General features: G+C 42.0%; 1 protein-coding gene across 8 annotated transcripts in view; it reads left to right on the top strand.

The window, feature by feature from the left end:
- TRPM8 (transient receptor potential cation channel subfamily M member 8) overlaps nucleotides 1-20,777 on the top strand; it is a 76,630-nt gene that overhangs the window by 35,274 nt on the left and 20,579 nt on the right. For 7 of the 8 annotated variants that reach the window (XR_014010572.1, XR_014010573.1, XM_081204159.1 and 4 more), the window contains 12 exons: nucleotides 163-340; nucleotides 1,510-1,682; nucleotides 2,299-2,473; nucleotides 5,972-6,039; nucleotides 10,798-10,995; nucleotides 13,336-13,438; nucleotides 15,192-15,310; nucleotides 15,813-16,103; nucleotides 16,319-16,414; nucleotides 18,154-18,283; nucleotides 18,691-18,836; nucleotides 19,920-20,032. Coding sequence is in view for 5 of the 8 variants with exons in the window: in XM_081204159.1 (XP_081060285.1) it covers nucleotides 163-340; nucleotides 1,510-1,682; nucleotides 2,299-2,473; nucleotides 5,972-6,039; nucleotides 10,798-10,995; nucleotides 13,336-13,438; nucleotides 15,192-15,310; nucleotides 15,813-16,103; nucleotides 16,319-16,414; nucleotides 18,154-18,283; nucleotides 18,691-18,836; nucleotides 19,920-20,032 (1,790 nt within the window). In the remaining 3 variants the exon portion in view is untranslated. Of the gene's footprint in view, nucleotides 1-162; nucleotides 341-1,509; nucleotides 1,683-2,298; nucleotides 2,474-5,971; nucleotides 6,040-10,797; nucleotides 10,996-13,335; nucleotides 13,439-15,191; nucleotides 15,311-15,812; nucleotides 16,104-16,318; nucleotides 16,415-18,153; nucleotides 18,284-18,690; nucleotides 18,837-19,919; nucleotides 20,033-20,777 lie in introns of those variants that run through there. The other variant, XM_081204160.1, reaches the window with a different exon arrangement.

Here is a 20,777-nt window from a genome sequence, read left to right as displayed (position 1 = left end):
CCAGCATCTTATTTACACCAGCTCTTGGCTGAAGAGCTTAAAGCAGACATGGCAGCATCCTGAGCGCGTGAGAAGAGAAGGTCTTGACAAAATGAGGCACCTGCCTTTTGGCTTAAGTGGAATATTTTTCGTATTGTAAATATGATTTTCCTCCCTTTTAAGTATATTCGCCTCTCGTGTGACACAGACTCGGAAACACTCTACGACCTCATGACCCAGCACTGGCACCTGAAAACACCCAACCTCATCATCTCTGTCACGGGCGGAGCAAAAAACTTTGCTTTAAAGCCACGTATGCGTAAGATAGTCAGCAGGCTGATCTATATTGCACAATCTAAAGGTAAAACAACCAAGCCTTTCCTCCCAAAACACTTGCTTTATCGTAAGCAAAAATTAAAAATGAGCCTCAAGGCGTGGTGGAAAGGCGTGGTGGATAGTGTCTGAAGCATAACCTGCTCTCCGTTCCGCATGTTTATTGCCACCCCAGCCTTTAGGAATCAATTTCAGGCATTGCAGAAACTGACCACTGATCCTTCCCTTCCCCCTCTATCCTCTCACTCTGGATCCCTCCCAAGTAGATGAAGGCCGCATGGAGAGGGTGGGCTCCTACTCTAGGCCTCTTTGGCCCATTTCTCAACAATGTGCAGGACTCTTCTTGACTGGGACTTTCCTGCTGGGCAACAAGGGCAACCTCTGTGCTCATGCTGTGGCTCTCAGCCTCTAACCCTGTCCTGAAGGGCCTCCTTCTCCTGACCCACCTTGATCGCTCAAATGCCACAGCACCCAGTGGCGTAGCGTGGGGGGGGTGCAGGGGGGGGCCGGCCGCACCGGGCACAACATCTGGGGGTTAGGGTTAGGGGGCGCAAATCCACGGGTTAGGGGGCGCAAATCCACGGGTTAGGGGGCGCAAATTACTTGCCTTGCCCCGGGTGCTGACAACCCACGCTACGCCACTGACAGCACCTCCCAGCTCATCTCTTCCCCAGACTGTTCCTCAGTGTCCCACCACCACAATCCAGGGTCTAAATTGTCATCTCCTTTGTCTTCCCTGGTGGGCTCTTGGGCAGGCGGCTCCCACCACTCTTCCTCATCCAGCCAGTCCCTGACACTCCTGCAGCCAGGCTGGTGCCAAAGGTATCGCTCTGCGTTCCTTTGCGTTCCACACCAGTGAGGCCAAGACCCACTTGTCATCATTCTTTGGCTCTGTCTAGCAGATTCCAAATGCTGTTTTAAAACAGTTGCTTTAAATTACTTTCTGTTGACCCCAAGCGCTCAGAAAAATCTGTCAAACTCTTCCTACAATTTTTATTTTTTAGTTAGGTATTTTTTTTTATTTACTTGATTGGGGAGCAGCTGCCCCTCTGCCCTCCGGCTACAGTCATGTTATAGTGATACACACACACAAAATTCAAGGTATGGGAAGCTTCCTTAAATGTTGTAAAATCTATGAAACAGTTTACACATTCAACGTGACTCTGTTTGGCATGGCTTTGCACTCTCAAACTACAGGAGCCTGGATATTCACTGGGGGAACGCACTATGGATTGATGAAGTATATTGGGGAAGTGGTAAGAGATAACACTATCAGCAGGAGCTCCGAAGAGAATGTCGTTGCTATTGGAATAGCTGCTTGGGGGATGGTTTCTAACCGCGAGAGTCTGATTAGAAACTGCAGTGCTGAGGTACTGAACTTGATTAACATCCTGCAGTTATGTTACATCTTTCCTAGATTCCAACTCGTATATGTAACCCTATAAATGTAGCTTGTTGCTGTTTAAATGAGGTGTTGGCTTCTTTACTTAAAGCACACCCTTCTGTGCACTGATATCCTGGCTTATTTATTTGAAGCTTAAACAGTCCTGCATTTTGATGTATTGTTGATGAAATGGCTAAAAGTGCATTCCAACCTTAATGCATAATTCAGAAGGCAATTTAGTTAATTTTGTCTCTAGGAATTTGGAGAACTCTGGGTAGATGTATACTTAGAAGAGAAGGGTGTAAAGTTTTAAACTGCCAGGGCAGCAGTGGGCTTAGAAAGGGCGCAGGTTCTTGGAGGTGGGTCAGGCTAGGCAATACAAAAATGAGAGAGGAAAGAGCGATGTGGGTGATGACCATGATTCACAAGAGGCTATTTACAAAGAGTGAGGAAATAGGTTGTAAATTTGCTATATGTACGGAAGAGTATTTCAAAGTTCTAAGAGGTAAAATAATAGGTGGCTAGAGGTATCCTGTTGCGCAACAACTGTAATCAGTTGGTGGAAGTAGCTTAATTTTTATTAATGTGGCTGTCTTTTTCAGGTGTATTATTCCGCACCCTATATCATGGATGACCTCAAGAGGGACCCACTGTACTGTCTGGATAATAACCATACACATCTAATTCTGGTTGATAACGGAACTAATGGATACCCTGGCATAGAGGCCAAGCTACGAACCCAGTTAGAAAAATATATTTCAGAACGCATTATGCCAGGTCAGTTTCTAAGGAGCACGAGGGTTGGTGCAATGCGTTAAAGGAATATCTGAGGGCGAATGAACTGGTTGTAATTGTGAATTGTTTTAATTTGGGTTTCTTTCTTTCTTTGCTTAAATAACTTTTTATTGAGTTTTATAAGATAATAAGGATAATAAATACAGTGGTGCCCCACAAGACGAATGCCTCGCAAGACGAAAAACTCGCTAGACGAAAGGGTTTTGCGTTTTTTGAGCTGCTTCGCAAGATGAATTTTCCTATGGGCTTGCTTCGCAAGACGAAAACGTCTTGCAAGTTTGTTTCCTTTTTCTTAACACCGTTAATACAGTTGCGACTTGACTTCGAGGAGCCTTTTTTGAGGTTTTTGAAGACTTTGGTGATTTTTGAAGCTTTTCCAAAACTTTTCCGACACTGTGCTTCGCAAGACGAAAAATTCGCTAGACGAAAAAACTCGCGGAACGAATTAATTTCGTCTTGCGAGGCACCACTGTATTACAAATAAGTCGAACAAGTCTTCTCATGCCATTTGTATGTCACAAAAATAGCATTATAAATTTGCAGTAATTTCTGCGACCTGCGTTCATTATTAGTGGTCAATTTATAGGTTCTTGGTTTGTGAATTGGTTTAAACAAAAACAATAACAAAGGGCAAACAGGCTAGAAGAGACAACATTCAACACCTAATCAGGAGTGTTTTATTTGGATTTATGGTAAAATACCTTCAAAAAAGTTATGCTTGAAAGGAAGTCTAAGAATATATTAAGTAAGTAAATAAATTAAAGTATCTTAGTAAAAGATTTTTTGCTGATTAAATCTATTAACCCAAAGCATTAATTTTATACTGTTTCTGGATGGAAATCACGGGAAATATTATTATTACTATTTATAAGGCTTAGTCAGTTTACATAACGAAACACAGAATAGCTTAAGGTAACCTGAGGTTGCTGCCTGGAGGAGCTTACAGAGGAAAAATAATGAAGAGAGGAGAAGGGAGGGAGGAGAGGCAAGGTAAACAAGGCAAATATCCAAAACGTAACAGGAACTTTAAAAACCGTTACAAAGTGGTGAGTACAATTTCAATTCCCGCCCCCAACTTTATTTGCACAACTGTATGTTAAGCAGAACCCAAATTAAAGTAATAGCCAAAAAAAAAAAAAAAAAAAGGACGGGAGAGTGAAAATGTTAAGCATAATGGAAGAGCCTCAAAGTTCACACAGGAATCTTAGGATAGCATGCAGGAGGTTTTACCTAGATAGTGGCAAGAAAATATTGGTTTAACAACAATGCTCATAAAAATATGTCAATATTTAGTGAAAAATTTATGCAATTTTGCTCGAGGTACACATTTTTGCAAACCATTAGAAAATTTAAAAAAGGAGCTGTGTTTTGGTTCATGTAAAGTGCAAATTAGATAGGCTCTCATTAAAATCCTAACCAAATCCCCGTCCCTGCCCCCAAATGCCTTACCACACTGCTCAGTTGGCTGGATCAGGATGCAGTTACAGAGCTTATAGGGCTGCTTAAGTAGAAGCAGTCAGGCTCCAGTTGGTGGTAGCAAGGAAAGCCATAAGCTGTGACAGTCTGTGGCTTCTTCTGATGTTTAAAATTGGCCCTCTGCCCCCAGCTTTATACATGACCTGGGCCAGGGCAGCCCACCCATGAGGCAAGGTGAAGTGACCACCTTGGGCAGCAGAACTGGCCTCCAAGGACTGCATCTGCTGCTGCTGAAATAGTGGCAGCAATGACTGTGGCGTACAAGGCGCCATCCAACTGTCTTAGGGACTGAGGTGGGCATATGTGGGCAGGACATATAAGAGCTTTGTGGGATGGAAAGATGGCAGACTAGTCATTGACTGCTGACCAAGATAACCAAGGCATAAATCTTGGTTACTAAAACTCCCTTGGGAGATAAGGGGGGTTGGGAATCAACTGCACATGCTCAGAAGAAGATATTAATCACACTGGAGACAAGGAAGTCTTTGTGTGCGGAGGAATATCTTGAGCGTGGAACCTTCATCAGGCCCATGCGCCACATAACAATCATTAATTGAGGACATCAGGTCAGCAAAACCTCCTTTTAATTATTTAAGTAAGTAAGTATGAAATGGATTTTTTATCCACCAGTTAGTTAGCACACATGGACACAGGTGGCGCTGTGGGTTAAACCACAGAGCCTAGGACTTGCCAATCAGAAGGTCAGCAGTTCGAATCCCCGCAACGGGGTGAGCTCCCATTGCTCGGTCTCTGCTCCTGCCCACCTAGCAGTTTGAAAGCACGTCAAAATGCAAGTAGATAAATAGGTACCGCTCTGGCGGGAAGGTAAATGGCGTTTCCGTGTGCTGCTCTGGTTTGCCAGAAGCGGCTTAGTCATGCTGGCCACATGACCCGGAAGCTGTACGCCGGCTCCCTCGGCCAATAAAGCGAGATGAGCGCTGCAGCCCCAGAGACGACCACAACTGGACTGAATGGTCAGGGGTCCCTCTACCTTTTTACCTAGTTAGCACCCAGAAAACATATGGACACCTCCAAGATGAAAAGGCACTAATTGACAGGCTAAAAAACAAACCGAAAAGTTTATCTTAATTATTGGAGACTATGAAAGAGTATCATGGACAAGGCAGCTCTGAATCTGTTTAAAACCTTTACTTTATATTAACTGTAATCCTCCAATATGTGCATGTGGTGTTAGCTGCAAAAGTGAAACTCAATTTATCAGCGTGGGAATGGAATTCAGGATTAATGCAGGCTTAAAGAGATGGACACAAGTTTCTTAAAGCAGAGACTGCCACGAGGGAGACTAATAGAACCCAACATGGCAAAGATACTGCTGAATATCCCATTGATTGTTGGTATCATGCGACAACTGCTAGGTGAACAGCTGTCAGAATTAAGAACTGAGATGTGCAGAATGATAAATGAGAATGGATCAGAGAAACATCGGATTAAAGAATGTCGATGTGGAAAAAGGACCTGTTGAAAAAGATGTTGATCCAGATCTGCCTGAACATGAGAAAGTACAGGCAAAGTGGGAAATACCATATGATGAAGTGGAGTGGATATCCACATAGATGTTTGGAAAATTGGAACAGATAAAGGATGCTGCTGTGATGCTGGGAGAAATGAATGAAATTATGAACAGAGATACCAAGAATCAACATGAGATGGTAGAGACAGAGCTGAGAGAGAAAGGGCTTTGTGTACAAGTTGAAATGAACAAAGAAAAAGCCTCTAAGCATTGATTAACAAAGAGGACTGTAGCCATTCCTTAAAATGCTGAGAAGAGCGAATCTAGGAATCAAAATAGATTCAGCAAAATATTCTAGTGCTATATAAAGAGAGGTTATTTAAATTATGGAAAGGTCAGGCACATTTTAATGAATGCCTGCTTTCAGAATGGAATACACAAAGTCTGGTCAAAGGACAATTCTGATAATTATAAACAGAGAAGTGTTCTTCTGGAAATGCATACAACTGTTTATTACTGCATTTGTGTTTCAGATTCTAATTATGGTGGGAAGATTCCAATTGTGTGTTTTGCCCAAGGAGGTGGAATAGAAACGTTGAAAGTAAGTATGTGTCCCTCCCCCCCCCCAATCTCCCTCTATCTTCTACATCTTAGGTTAGCTGTGCATGGAGAGTAGCAATTTGGTGTTTCATTCATATACAGTGGAACCTCGAGTTGCGGGTATAATCTGTGACGGAGACACGTCCACAACCCACAACGTTCGCATCCTGAAGCTCCGCATCTGCGCAAGCACTGTCGTGATTTGGCACTTCTGCGCATGTGCGAGCGGCGAAACCCGGAAATAACCCGTTCTGGTACTTCCGGGTTCCCCGCGGTCCGCAACCCAAAAACACTTAACCTGAAGCGTCCGTAACATGAGGTATGATGGTAGATTCAAGGACTGTGTGCTTAGGTTTCAGTAATATCCTGAGTGTTCTTGGCAATGGTTTCTGTTTTAAAAGGAAGGAATATATATGAAATACCCTGCAAAGTCTGCCCAGCCACGTACATTGGACAAACAAACAGACGAATAAATGCACGTATCGCAGAACACAAGAATGCCGTCAAAAAAGAAGAAAAAACTTCCTCTCTTTACCAACACATGAAAGAAACAGGACACGAAATTAATTTTGCAGATTCCAAATTGCTCTTTAACATGGAACATCACCACAAGAGAATAATCATGGAAGCCATCGAGATAGAGAAACACCCTCACAACATGAACAAGCGTGACGACACGTCCCGCCTGCCAGACATCTGGAAATTAGCCCTCCCCACAAAAACCGACACCAGAACCAGAGGCACACAGAACGCCATCTCCAATCAACCACACCAGACCCAAACCCAGACCCTCTCCACAGATAAATTACAGACACCATCCAGTAGCCAAACCATAGTGGCACCTCCGGATGCTGCACCCCCCTGCAATCCCTACACAGATCTGGCTGGCACAGGGCACAAAACCACAGCTCGCCCCTATACACGAAGCCAAGCCAGAGCACAACTAAGTGCAGTACAGCCATCTTCTCAGAAAAACTCTTCACAAGCTCAAGAGGTCAAGACACGAAAGCTTTAGCAACTAATTCACACCTAATGACCCTCCTAAATGGTACTCAGAATATCACTCAAGAAATCTCTCAAGATATCCCTCAAGTAATTAATGAACAAAAGAAGAAAAGGCACACTAACCTGGGAACTTCCTCTCTGCCCAGAACGTTGGAGGCTATACACCACACCCCCTCAACAGTATTTATAGGAACTCAAACACTGAGATCCTGCTCTGTTCCAGTAACAAGAAGCCGAAAGCACCAGCCTGAAGATGACGAGTGAGACCTCGTCGAAACGTCGCCTAGACACCCCAACTCTTACACGGGAAGACACCCGAAGACACCAAAACCTGCATTCCTGTACCCGTGAAAATCTACGAAAGCATATATATATATATATATATATATATATATATATATATATATATATATATATATATGTGTGTGTGTGTGTGTGTGTGTGTGTGTGTGTGTGTGTGTGTGTGTGTAATCTAAGTTTCTTGAGCAAGCAAGCTTTTTCAATATCAACAGAAGGAGGCAAAAAGATCTCAATGGTTAATTCTAATTATTTTTTTTCTTGGGTCAAACCCTGGTGTGAATGTGTGAGAGAGAGCATAAATGGTTGCTTATAGCCATGTAAGAATTACTGGGTGGATTGATTGGTTGATATTCTAGTGCATTGTTAACTCAGGGGGCTATTTTGTGATCTCTAGACAACTAGCTCAAAATCAGAGATCCCTTGACATCAAAATATTCTTAAATAGGTCCCTTGTGCATCTATTCATGGGCTTGTGTACCTCCCTTCTAACTGTGCAGCAGTTTGAGACTCCAAAAGAGAAGCAGAAGAGTTGCATTATTAAACAGATGAAAAACAGGAGTAGCTCTGAGACCAGAGTGCACAGAACTGAACTAGTGGAGGGCCAAAGTGTGTGCACACACAAATGCCATAAATCCCACTCTTCATATGTCATGCCACCAAGCAAGCATGTTAAAAGAATATATGTCAGTCAAATAGATATTACTTATAGTACCTCTAGTATAGACTATTACTGACTTTTAGCAGCATGAAGCAGATGAGGTAGTGATTATTCTCCCCCCCCTCCAATTTCTGTTCCTAAGACTGAAACTGGCAACTTCTCCACGCTCTCATCACAATGCGGAGACTAAAGCCTGCTCTTGACTGATCCCTTTATCGGGCAGCAAATCCAATTGATTTTTATAGAATTTACAATTCGTCTTCACAGAACTTTGCTCTGAAGGACCTTTACTAAGGGGCTAAAGGTAAAGGTATCCCTGACCATTAGGTCCCGTCACAGATGACTCTGGGGTTGCACGCTCATCTCGCTCTATAGGCCAAGGGAGCCGGCGTTTGTCCGCAGACAGCTTCCAGGTCATGTGGCCAGCATGACTAAGCCGCTTCTGGCGAAACAGAGCAGCGCACAGAAACGCCGTTTATTACTAAGGGGGAAGTCCCACCAAACACAGTGGAGCTAACTTCCAACTAAATATGCACATGACCATGCTGCTGTCCACCCCTCTTGTGACGGAGGGAACTCTGCTTATTCAGCATCAAAAGCTTGAGCAGAAAAGCTAGCTTTCAGTAGTTAAATATCCAATAAATTCTGTTAAGGCTTGCAAGTGAATAAATTCCTAATTAGGTAATTTGTTTGATTTGAAATTGTTTTGGCATTTGAAATATGCATTATTCTTATTTTGATTTCTTGAACATTTGTTTTGCACGGTCAATTATTTTAGGACCTTCAGTATAAAATATCAGGAGTCTCATGTGATGTTTAAAATGGTTATAAAATGTGTTCATGCTTGCTAATTATATTAATAGCAGCCTATCTTACATTGTTTCATTAAGTTACATTAAATCAGTTTGCATTACTATATCATGAATCCGGATAAATGGTTGTCAACTTCACCTCTAGTATAAGTGTCAGCGTTCATTCTTCTGTCTTTATTTAATGGCTGGTATCTTCAAAGTTGTCTCTAAGTTCCATTTGTGGCAGTACTGCAGTAGACTCTATGCACCAAAAATTTCCAAGAATGATCCCTGAGAAATATCCTTGCTTATTAGCTCCAAATTTCAACATGTGGCAGGCTCCTACAGCTAGTCCTTATTTGAAATATTCTCATTATTTATCTGAGACGTTTTCAGGTTCCTTATGTTGCATCTTTGTGTTTGTGTTATTTGCTAGACCTCCTCCTCTTCGAATATTTCTGGTCCCATTAGCATTCCTTGTTATCTAAAGTGTAATGAACATTTATGTGGTTTTGAGTCTGGACCACAGACTCAATTTTTGTTAACCACACACACACACACACACACACACGTTCCAAAGCATTTTCTATTCACTATTCACCTGCAATGTGGTTAAATTTTGGTTGCATCCACTCAGAGATATTGTCTGCAAAATAGGATTGTGCTGTACCAGACACGCTGCATTAATAATATTCTGAAAGCAAATACACCTAATAGCTTTGCGGAGCGTGAATATCTGTCTCATCATCCTAAAACAATTACTAATCCCATTGACTTGGTTGGCAACTGCCTCAGTACTAATACTGATACAGTACTAAAACCCTAACCACAACATATACTAAGTATTGTTGAATCATTGTATAAACATACATTTTGGTTGTTATAACTAGATTTCTAACAATAAAAGTTGTCACCGGGTAAAATAAACCACCACTGATGGTGCATATTTGTAATTCATTTCTTGAATCAGCTGAAAAATAACTCTTGCTTAATCTAATTTACCATCAGCAATTGCTTTAGATATTTTAATGGCTGCTCACTATTTCTTGTCCTCAAGATAATTGAGGTATGGCCAGGAGACGTCACAGCTACAGTTGGGTGAACACATTGTCACACCCTGTCATATTCAAAACTTCCATTCTTTAAAGAACCCTGTAAATATTAAGGTGCTTCCCAGTGAAAACCTGTCTACCCAGGTGTACAGGAAGTTGAACAGAGAAGTTGTCTGTATGGATTATTTCATGTTTTCTAAGATGCTGATCCTGCGTTGGACAGCACAGAACATTGTATGGATATTTTGGATATATGATTTGATGTATTCTGTTTTATTTTAAAGAGTTCTGCCAGTAAAAGTTTGAATAATATTTTTATGGATCTGGACAATTATTTATTCCAAAAGAAGTCAGTTCTATTGCTTCCAGTAACTTCAAACTGCACAATATTAATATCTGTGTCAATTAAACCATTATACTTAACAGAAGTACAGTGGTACCTCAGGTTAAGTACTTAATTTGTTCCGGAGGTCCATTATTAACCTGAAACTGTTCTTAACCTGAAGTACCACTTTAGCTAATGGGGCCTCCCGCTGCTGCTGCACCGCCAGAGCACGATTTCTGTTCTCATCCTGAAGCAAAGTTCTTAACCTGAAGCACTATTTCTGGGTTAGCGGAGTCTGTAACCTGAAGTGTATGTAACCTGAAGCATATGTAACCTGAGGTACCACTGTACCTCAAATAAGACGGCTAGTTCAGTGTTGCAGTTGCCCATGCTGAGCACAATATTCTGGAATATCAATGGCCAGCATGGGGATTTGCATAATCCCTGAGTGATGTGCATGTCAAAAGTGACAATTTGTTGTGCCTCTCTTGCAAATGAAAATGAATTATGGCTGGCAGAATGGAGGTGCCTTTGGAGATCTATCCCTTTCACTGGTCTGGAGAGAAGGACTGTTACAGCAAGATGACTGTTTTCCCCCCTGAATTCATCCTAATGGTTTATTCCATAGGCTATTAACACCGCAGTCAAGAGCAAAATTCCCTGTGTGGTGGTGGAAGGTTCTGGTCAGATTGCAGATGTGATTGCAAGCTTAGCAGAGGCAGAAGGTTCGCTTACGTCCTCATCTGTCAAAGAGAAATTACTCAGATACTTGCCTCGAACTCTTTCTAGACTCACAGAAGAGGAGACTGAAAACTGGATCAAATGGGTAAGTTCATCCATTTGATAGGAGCCCTGTGTACACTTCGGTTTTCTTTAGAAGCTCAACCAAATGTCAGCCTTCAGTGGATGGTTTTTGGGAGAGACTTATTGGCTAGCTGCTAAGCTCTGGGAATTTTAGCACAACATTTTACTTGCATTAAAAGGGAATTGTTAGTTCATTAAAAGCAGTCAATACCCAAAAGTCTGTTGGAACAAGAAGGTTTTCACCTCAGCAGCCACTGAGATCTTAACACACAATCTGCAGGTATAATAGCTCAATAAAGTCTGTCAGATTTACTTCTGCGTAACTGAAGAGGAAGAAGCAGAGGAGGACCAGATCTGTCTCAAAAGCTTTTATTCTTAAGAGTTTAGCAGGGAAGACGAGCTTGTGTGCTTAAGCAGTTTTGGGGGGCTTACACTGTCTGCCTTGCCAGTACTCTCTCCTGCTGTCACAGGCAGCTGAACCAGACCAGAGTCTGGTGACGCAGTCACTCAGAATTTCACCAGAGGGCTGGACCGTTCTAAGAGAAGATGGATGGTGGATGGATAGCTTTGCCAATCAGTTACAAAAGAGCCTCGGTCCAGTATATCTGAAGGAGCGTCTCCACCCCCATCGTTCTACCTGGACACTGAGGTCCAGCGCCGAGGGCCTTCTGGCAGTTCCCTCACTGCGAGAAGCCAAGTTACAGGGAACCAGGCAGAGGGCCTTCTCGGTAGTGGCGCCCTCCCTGTGGAACACCCTTCCACCAGATGTCAAAGAGAACAACAACTACCAGACTTTTAGAAGACATCTGAAGGCAGCCCTGTTTAGGGAAGCTTTTAGTGTTGGATGGATTGCAGTATTTTAATATTTTTTTGGAAGCTGCCCAGAGTGGCTGGGGAAGCCCAGCCAGATGGGCAGGTTATAAATAATAAATTATCATCATCATCATCATCATTATTATTATTATTAGTGTAGTTGTTGCTTTTTCTTTTCGGATTGTTTAAGCACAATATATTTATGTGGGCTTATTTAGGCAGATATAGTAGGTAAGCTGGGCACTGTACTGTATGTTTATTTTAAATTCATTTTAACACAAGGCAGAAAAGCTTCTCCAAAGCTGATCTAACCCAAGTGTTCTGGTGTCGTATCTAGGATCTGTGCAGTTTGCCTTGGTGTCAGTTGAGGTGGCCACAGAAATGTTCCAGAACCTAAAATTACTCCACGGCACCATTCTAGTTCTCTAACTAGGAGGTGGAGCAGGAGTGGTCCTTTCAATGGATGGTGTGCAGGAAACCTCTCCAGAGGTTACATCCATCTCTGGATTTTTGTTCTGTTTCAAGCACCAGGAAAAACTGAGTGCATGGAAAATCTTATTTTTTAATTTTTTAGAATGGCACTAAGCCCTAGTGAAGAAGTAATTTAGTTCTTGGGGGGCGGGGGGGGGGGCGGGAGGAAATGGCTTTCTCAGTTAATGGTCCAGTGTTTCATCAGTGTTTCTTTTTTGGTCCATTACCTGTTACCTATAATAACCTTAGAAGACAGAAATGGCTTCTCAGCACTGCTAATGAAGCTCTCTTACGTTTTGTGCTCACTATTTTGTTTTGCTACTATAGATTTTTAAAAGCGTTGTTACATTTTGCTCCTTCATGGATATTTGCTAGAATTCAGGCAAATTTTTTTACCTTAATCTCTTGTAACAGTAGTTGGTTCCCACTTTGAATGTTGACCTATTCCTGGAAATACTAGTATTGTCGGATGCGTCAGAAAGAAGATTTTACATAATCATGGCATTCCATCACATGCTAGTCAGTTGTTGCGCCATAACACTATGGTTCAAGCTTCCCCACTTCGGAAGTTCCAGGTTTTTCCTCTTCTTAGTTCTTTCTCTTTCCACACAGCAAAGCTGGATCTTTGTGACTCCATCTTTATCAGGACACTGTCCACCTCTAGTCTCTCTCCTCTATCTCTGCAGCAGTATATAATATTTATTTAATTATGTATGTATGTATGTATGTATGTATGTATGTATGTATATAATCCTGACCACATGTGGGTAAACTTGCCAGTATGTCCATTGACCCAATCCTTCCTATATTTTTCTGTAGTGCCATTTCAAGCCACAGAACTGCTGTTGTGAGTTGTTTGTCCATTAGACACAGAAAAATATGCAATATTAAAATTGTTATGAAGACTAGCAGAATGATTCCTCCCTGCTCCACTTCTCTCCAACAGTGGATAGTAAGAGAGCATACCTGTTGTGTAATAAGTTCTAGTTAAACTTGACAGGATATTCTGTAGTCAAAGGAGAGTAATTTGATTATGAAGATCCTCAGGATAGAGTAAACCATGACTTTCCTTGTGCAGATCAAAGAAGTACTTGAGAATCCTCATCTGTTAACTGTGATCAAAATAGAAGAAGCAGGAGATGAAATTGTGAGCAATGCAATTTCATTTGCTCTTTATAAAGGTATGCTGTTGCTGGTTTTGCCTCTTAATATTATTCAGTTGCTTACATTGCATTTTTAATAAATTTTGGAAGCCATCTAGAATGTTTGGGGTGCAAGTTCATAAAATTGATTACTTAACCAATTCATTAAACAACCAAATTTATTTTTTAAAAACACATATTGCGTTATTAATAGTTTCTACTTTGTCATTACCTTAAAAACAATTTACTTTGCAACCCATCAGTCGTGAATTGTACACAAATTTGAGCAATATCCCTATTTTCCCTTTTGAAAAAGAGTTTGCTAGAATAGCACTGAGTGGCAATTTCTCTTTCCCTGGTATGGAACCATCAGGATTTTCAGATCCGCACTGGAATTTGGAAGATTTAAATGTGCATTGGGCAATTGTTGGTGGTGTTCAGTAAAAGCTTCCGTTTCCGTTGAACTGAAACAATCATGAATATCATAGAAAATACAAGACACTGTAATGGATCAAAAGTAGTAGGTGGTTTATAGATTTGAACTTCTCCATAGTTTTCTATGTTTTGAAGCAAACTGGAATGGAAACTCAGAGTACAACTTCAAACATCTAAAGGAGCTTTGGTGCTGTCTTGGAATTTGCAGCCGTTAAAGGAGCTATTTTGTTTCTTTGTTCTGCTATCAAATGAATGCTGATAATTGTGAGAATACATGCATGATGCTTCTTGTATGAATTTTCAGAAGTACAGCCATGTAAGCCTGTTGCAGCAAAATCAACCGTTTTATAATGCCTTAATTCTTTTTTTAATGTTTCATATTTATTTGATTTGGATATATGAACAATTTATAATAAAACATTAACAGTTATGAGCTGTATCTTAAACTCTAAAGAATGAACTAGAGTTCACTTTATCAGATGGGGGAATGTTTACTGAGCAGGGGTTGGCAAGGTTTACTGGCCATGGGCCGGATCACTCCCACGGAGATGGTCCGTGGGCCAGACTGGCACAGCGCGATGCTGGAAATCACGCCTGCGCATGTTCGCGGCGCTGGAAATTGCTTCTGCGCATGCCCAGACACCAGAAATTGCACCTGCACAGAAGCGATTTTTGGCGTCTGCACATGCGCAGATGCAATTTCTGGTATCTGCGTGTGTGCAGATGCCATTTCCGGCATCACTTGGTGAGATCCCACACTGCCCTGCACTGGTTTAACGCAGCACACGGGGGACTTGCCGAGTGGGCGTCTTGGTTTGCGGGTGACCCGTGGACCGGTAAAGTGGTTTTGGTGGGCCACATCCGGCCCATGGGCCGCTCGTTGCCGACCCCTGGAAATAGAGGGTGTGGGGAAAGTAAATAGCGAGGACTGAAGAAAATGAAATGTAAAAAAAATACTAATAGTACAGTGACTATTCACAAATATTCTGATCCATCATACAATCATGAAAACATGGTGATTATTATATTTTAAAATATGATTACCACAGTTTTGGGTGCAGGGCAGGATTCTGCATCATGAGAACTGCAATATCTGAGCAGAATTCTCTCCTTCTTTTACATGATTGCTGGCAACAGTATTTCTGTTTCTTTTCGGAATAAAGCACATTCATATACAAAGAGATCTTCCTTTTGGTTAATGGGCAGGCTTGAGAGAGATGTTAAGGTGGGGGGGAGGGATTCCATCTCCACCCCTCAGCATTTCCTCATCCCACCCCAAGACTCAAATGAGAACTGGAAACAAACCAGAGAGTTGTTTTAATATTAATCAACCACCAACTTCTCTCTGCACCTGTAGCTTTCAGCACAAATGAACAAGATAAAGATAACTGGAATGGGCAACTCAAACTGCTTTTGGAATGGAACCAGCTGGAGCTGGCGAGTGAAGAGATCTTTACTAATGATCGACGCTGGGAGGTACGTAGAGCAGCTTGTGTTGCTTTCGCCTTGAAAAGCCACCAGGCAGGCAGGGACAAGGCTGACACTCTTGGATGGAAAGGCTGGTGCCAGGAGTCCATCTATTTAATAGCAGGAAAATTTGGAAAGGCAAGGCAATCCGTGTTGTGCAGTTGCAGTCAATGTGCCCATTGGTTTCCCCCCCAAAATAGGATGGAACACAGGGTCCTATCAATTACTCCTAGATGCACACTAACATGAGAGCCTGCTCTGTAAACTTCTCCAAGCTTTAAATGGAGATAATTTTCTGAAGCTCCATATGGAAATTATCTTCAGTGTGTGTGGACAATATGAAGCTACAGCCTATTGTCTCAGGAGGAATATTTTATTCTGTTGAGAGTATTAAGGCTACCATAAGAAATTAATCACAATTTGTGTAGCAGAAGAGAAGCCCTAAGGGGCTAGAGAAAGACTTCTGCTTTCAAACTGGGTGAACATTTTGCTGTCTTTTGTTCCTTGCTAGTCTGCAGACCTCCAGGACGTCATGTTCACAGCCCTGATAAAAGACAGGCCAAAATTTGTCCGTCTCTTTCTGGAAAATGGCTTAAATCTGAGGAAGTTTCTTACGAATGATGTTCTAACTGATCTGTATACCAACAACTTCAGCAGTCTGGTGTTTAAGAATCTACAGATTGCTAAGAACTCCTACAACGATGCCCTCCTTACATTTGTGTGGAAGATGGTGGAGGATTTCAGAAAAGGTGTCAAAAAAGAGGACAAGAGCAGCAAGGAGGACATTGAGATACAGCTGCTGGTATGTAACTCAGACGCGCATCTAGCAGAGTACAGCTGTTAACACTTAGAACCAGGTACAACAAAAGGGTGGTATTCAGCTAAGTTTTACTCAGATTAAATAGATCTACTCTGAGTAACAATTGAATACCACCCAAAGGGATTCAGAAAAGAGTCAATACCAAAGTTTCCTTTTCCAGCAACTTTAGCTTTATTCTTGTTTTAATATGCTTTCAGGATGCCTCCCTTATCTCAAGACACCCCTTGCAGGTTCTGTTTATTTGGGCAGTCCTTCAAAACAAAAAGGAGCTCTCCAAAGTGATCTGGGAACAGGTATGCTACTCTTCCAGCATGACTTTTGTCCATTATGCTTACATGTGAGTTTGACCTAGAGCTTGTTCAGTTAGAAAATATGTACTCCTTAATTAATATTGAAGCCTCCCTTGTGTGTGGAAATGGCAGTTTCCCTGCTTTTGAAATACATGAGAACTGTGATTGGAAAGTGGTGGCATTTTGCACTTGAATAATTTAATATAATATAAGATGAAACGTGCTCACTTTTAAACATCTAAAGGGAGATGAGAAAGAAGAGGGAAACAGTAATTGGGTGTGAGAATACGACGAAAAATGGTGGATGTTAACTTCAGGTAGGTGAATTTGGGTGAAACCTCTGGAACGCTTTCTAAAGTCAGCTCAGAAAAAAAATTGTGTAGGGAAATAGTGGAGCCTCATTTCTTGGAGGTTTGTAAGAAAAAACTGGTGAGGCTTTTGACAGAGGTTTGTTTGTTTTTAATTAGTTTTTATTAAAGTTTTTGTGATTTGAAACAAATAAGCAAGAAAAAGTATGTATAGCATCTCCACTTTCAATTCCTAGAGTCATTTTTCATAGAGTTTGTTTGCATTCAGAATAATAATAATAATAATAATAATAATAATAATAAATTTATTTATACCCCGCCCTTCCTGGTTCAAAAACCGGGTTCAGGGCGGCTAACAACAAATTTAAAACACTTAATTATAAAAGCAGCATAAAATACAGTATAAAAACAAGAATAGCAATAAAAATCAAAAAATCAATTTAGGGGAAATAAGCATCAGATAGAGTTTGTAGGGACGCAGGTGGCGCTATGGGTTAAACCACAGAGCCTAGGACTTGCCGATCAGAAGGTTGGCGGTTCGAATCCCTGCAACAGGGTGAGCTCCCGTTGCTCGGTCCCTGCTCCTGCCAACCTAGCAGTTCAAAAGCATGTAAATAAGTACCGTTCTGGCGGGAAGGTAAACGGCGTTTCCATGTGCTGCTCTGGTTTGCCAGAAGCAGCTTAGTCAATGCTGGCCACATGACCCGGAAGCTGTACGCCGGCTCCCTCGGCCAATAAAGCGAGATGAGCGCCGCAACCCCAGAGTCAGTCACGACTGGACCTAATGTTCAGGGGTCCCTTTACCTTGACCTTTAGAGTTTGTTTGCATTCAGTAAGATGCTATTGTTATAGACACTGGTGGAAAAGAGGGAGGGAGAGGGTTGGAGGGATAATGATATTTTCACTCTATTGTTAGGTCCTTTATTTATATAGTTAATTGTTTTTATTGGCATTGTAAGAGATTGGGTGGTGCAGGGCTTGGCTGATTGCATTCGGTTGGTTGCAGTATGGTTTGTTTGTATGTGTGTGGGGCGGTGGTTTGTTGTGTCCAGTTAGCCATCTTGATTTGTATGCTGTTTTGGGGGGGGGCCCAGTTGCGTGAGTGGCAGGGGTTGGAGTAGATTGATCAGTCAGGAAAGATTGTTCAGCCAACTCCAACACCCTACTCTAAGGCAGATGGCCTTAAGGTTTTAGCTTCCAGTTTAAGCAGCGAGATGTTTGACACTCCTCTCCAAATTTGAGAATTGGAAGATGAAACAGAATTGCAGCACCCACATGGTTTCTCAGATACAGCTTCAGGGAACAGAGTACTATTAAATTATGCAGTTGCCTTGCTGTTTTGGGATATGAACTGATCTTACTGGAATTGTGTCACAGTTACAGTAACTCATAAGTAATGCTGTTTTGTAACCTGGCAATTCTTTCTCTTTGCAGACTAGAGGCTGCACTCTGGCAGCTTTAGGAGCGAGCAAGCTCCTGAAAAGCCTGGCTAAGGTAAAGAATGATATCAATGCTGCTGGGGAATCAGAGGAGCTGGCAAACGAATATGAGACAAGAGCTGTTGGTAGGTTTCGATCTAAAAGGCTCAAACTCAAGAGTGGAGCTAATGCAAATATTTGCTACAAAAATCGTAATGGGAAAGCAGCAAATCAGCAAAGTTAAACTTTCAGATTTAGCTTTGAACTCCAAGCAATGCATTGCAAATTTTAGTAAATATTGACAAGGATTTTTCTCTGATTAAGCACATCAACTTAGCCCATCTCAGCCAAGTCCAATAATTTTAATAACCATTCCTCCATGGTAGGTAATGATGAATCTTCCCATTTATGTGCATAAAAAAAATCTCACTGCTGCAATCATGTATTGAAATAATTTCCATAGTCTTTTTCTAATTGTATATGCATAAGTCCTTCAGGAAGAGCTCAAAAGACCGGTGATGCTTCTGATTCTCTGTCCATTTATACTTTTTAGAGTTGTTCACAGAATGTTACAGCAGTGATGAAGATCTGGCTGAACAGCTTCTTATCTATTCCTGTGAAGCCTGGGGTGGAAGCAATTGTCTGGAACTTGCTGTGGAAGCAAAGGACCAACAATTCATTGCCCAGCCAGGAGTCCAGGTATAATTGCCAAGATGCAAACAGATAATCGATGGTCAGTTTTATTCAGTGAAGCAGAAATAGTTAAGCCAGCATTTATATGCCCATTTACATGGGAGTAAGACCTATTGAATTCTGTGGCACTTACTTCTGAGCAAGTAGGCTGTAATGTCTTATATGATGCTATCTCCTGATGAATTATTATTTCTGTATGCTGATGATACCCAACTCTGCATCTCTTTTAAATACCTCTCTTTTAAATGTCCTGTGTGAGTGTCTGGAGGTGGTTGGAGGATGGATGGCGGCAAACAGATTGAGGTTGAATCCTGACAAGACAGAAGTTCTGTTTTGGGGGGACAGGGGGCGGGTGGGGGGCTCCCTGTTCCTGAATGGGGTAACTGTGCCCCTGAAGAACCAGGTGCACAGCCTGGGAGTCATTTTGGACACAAAGCTATCCATGGAGGCACAGGTCAATTCTGTGTCCTCCATCTGGTACGCAGGCTGAGACCCTACCTGCCCGTGGACTGTCTTGCCAGAGTGGTGCATGCTCTGGTTATCTCCTGCTTGGACTACTGCAATGCTCTCTATGTGGGGCTGCCTTTGAAGGTGACCCAGAAACTACAACTAATCCAAAATGAGGCAGCTAGACTGGTGACTGGGAGTGGCCACTGAGGCCACATAACACTGAAAGACCTACATTGGCTCCCAGTACGTTTCTGGGCGCAATTCTAAGTGTTGGTGCTGACCTTTAAAGCCCCAAACGGCCTCAGCCCAGTATCTCTGAAGGAGCGTCTCCATTCCCACTGTGAGAAGCAAAGTTACAGGGAATCAGGCAGAGGGCCTTCTTGGTAGTGGCACCTGCTCTGTGGAATGCCCTCCCACCAGATATCAAGAGAATAAACAACTTTCTGACCTTTAAAATACATCTGAAGGCAGCCCTGTTTAGGGAAGCTTTTAATGACTGATGTTTTATATTTTTTTGGAAGTCACCTAACAAAAGAAGTCACCCTAGATGGGTGGGGTATAAATATTATTATTCTTATTCTTATTCTTATTCTTATTCTTATTCTTATTCTTATTCTTATTATTATTACTGTCTTTCAGAATTTTCTTTCGAAACAATGGTATGGGGAGATCTCTAGAGACACCAAGAACTGGAAGATCATCTTGTGCCTTTTCCTTTTCCCTTTAATAGGCTGTGGTTTCATCTCTTTCAGGTAAATTACTTTTAGTTAATAAAGCTGTAATGGGTTTCCTCTCCAAAAATACAATTGCTGCCATGTTTTGTAGTAAGTACGCAGGCTTCAGGTTTGTTTCCACTGCAGAGAAATCTCCACATATGCAAAGGGGTGATTGTAATTCCTGGGACAGTTGTACCCTAAAAGGCACCCTAAAGATCATAGAATCATAGAATCATAGAGTTGGAAGAGACCACAAGGGCCATCGAGTCCAACCCCCTGCCAAGCAGGAAACACCATCAGAGCACTCCTGACATATGGTTGTCAAGCCTCTGCTTAAAGACCTCCAAAGTAGGAGACTCCACCACACTCCTTGGCAGCAAATTCCACTGTCGAACAGCTCTTACTGTCAGGAAGTTCTTCCTAATGTTTAGGTGGAAACTTCTTTCTTGTAGTTTGGATCCATTGCTCCGTGTCCGCTTCTCTGGAGCAGCAGAAAGCAACCTTTCTCCCTCCTCTATGTGACATCCTTTTATATATTTGAACATGGCTATCATATCACCCCCTAACCTCCTCTTCTCCAGGCTAAACATGCCCAGCTCCCTTAGCCGTTCCTCCTAAGGCATCGTTTCCAGGCCTTTGACCATTTTGGTTGCCCTCCTCTGGACACGTTCCAGTTTGTCAGTGTCCTTCTTGAACTGTGGTGCCCAGAACTGGACACAGTACTCCAGGTGAGGTCTGACCAGAGCAGAATACAGTGGCACTATTACTTCCCTTGATCTAG

This window comes from Podarcis bocagei, assembly GCF_964188305.1.
Source record: "Podarcis bocagei genome assembly, chromosome: 1".
NCBI lineage: Eukaryota > Metazoa > Chordata > Lepidosauria > Squamata > Lacertidae > Podarcis > Podarcis bocagei.
This window is presented reverse-complemented; position numbering and strand designations above follow the sequence as displayed.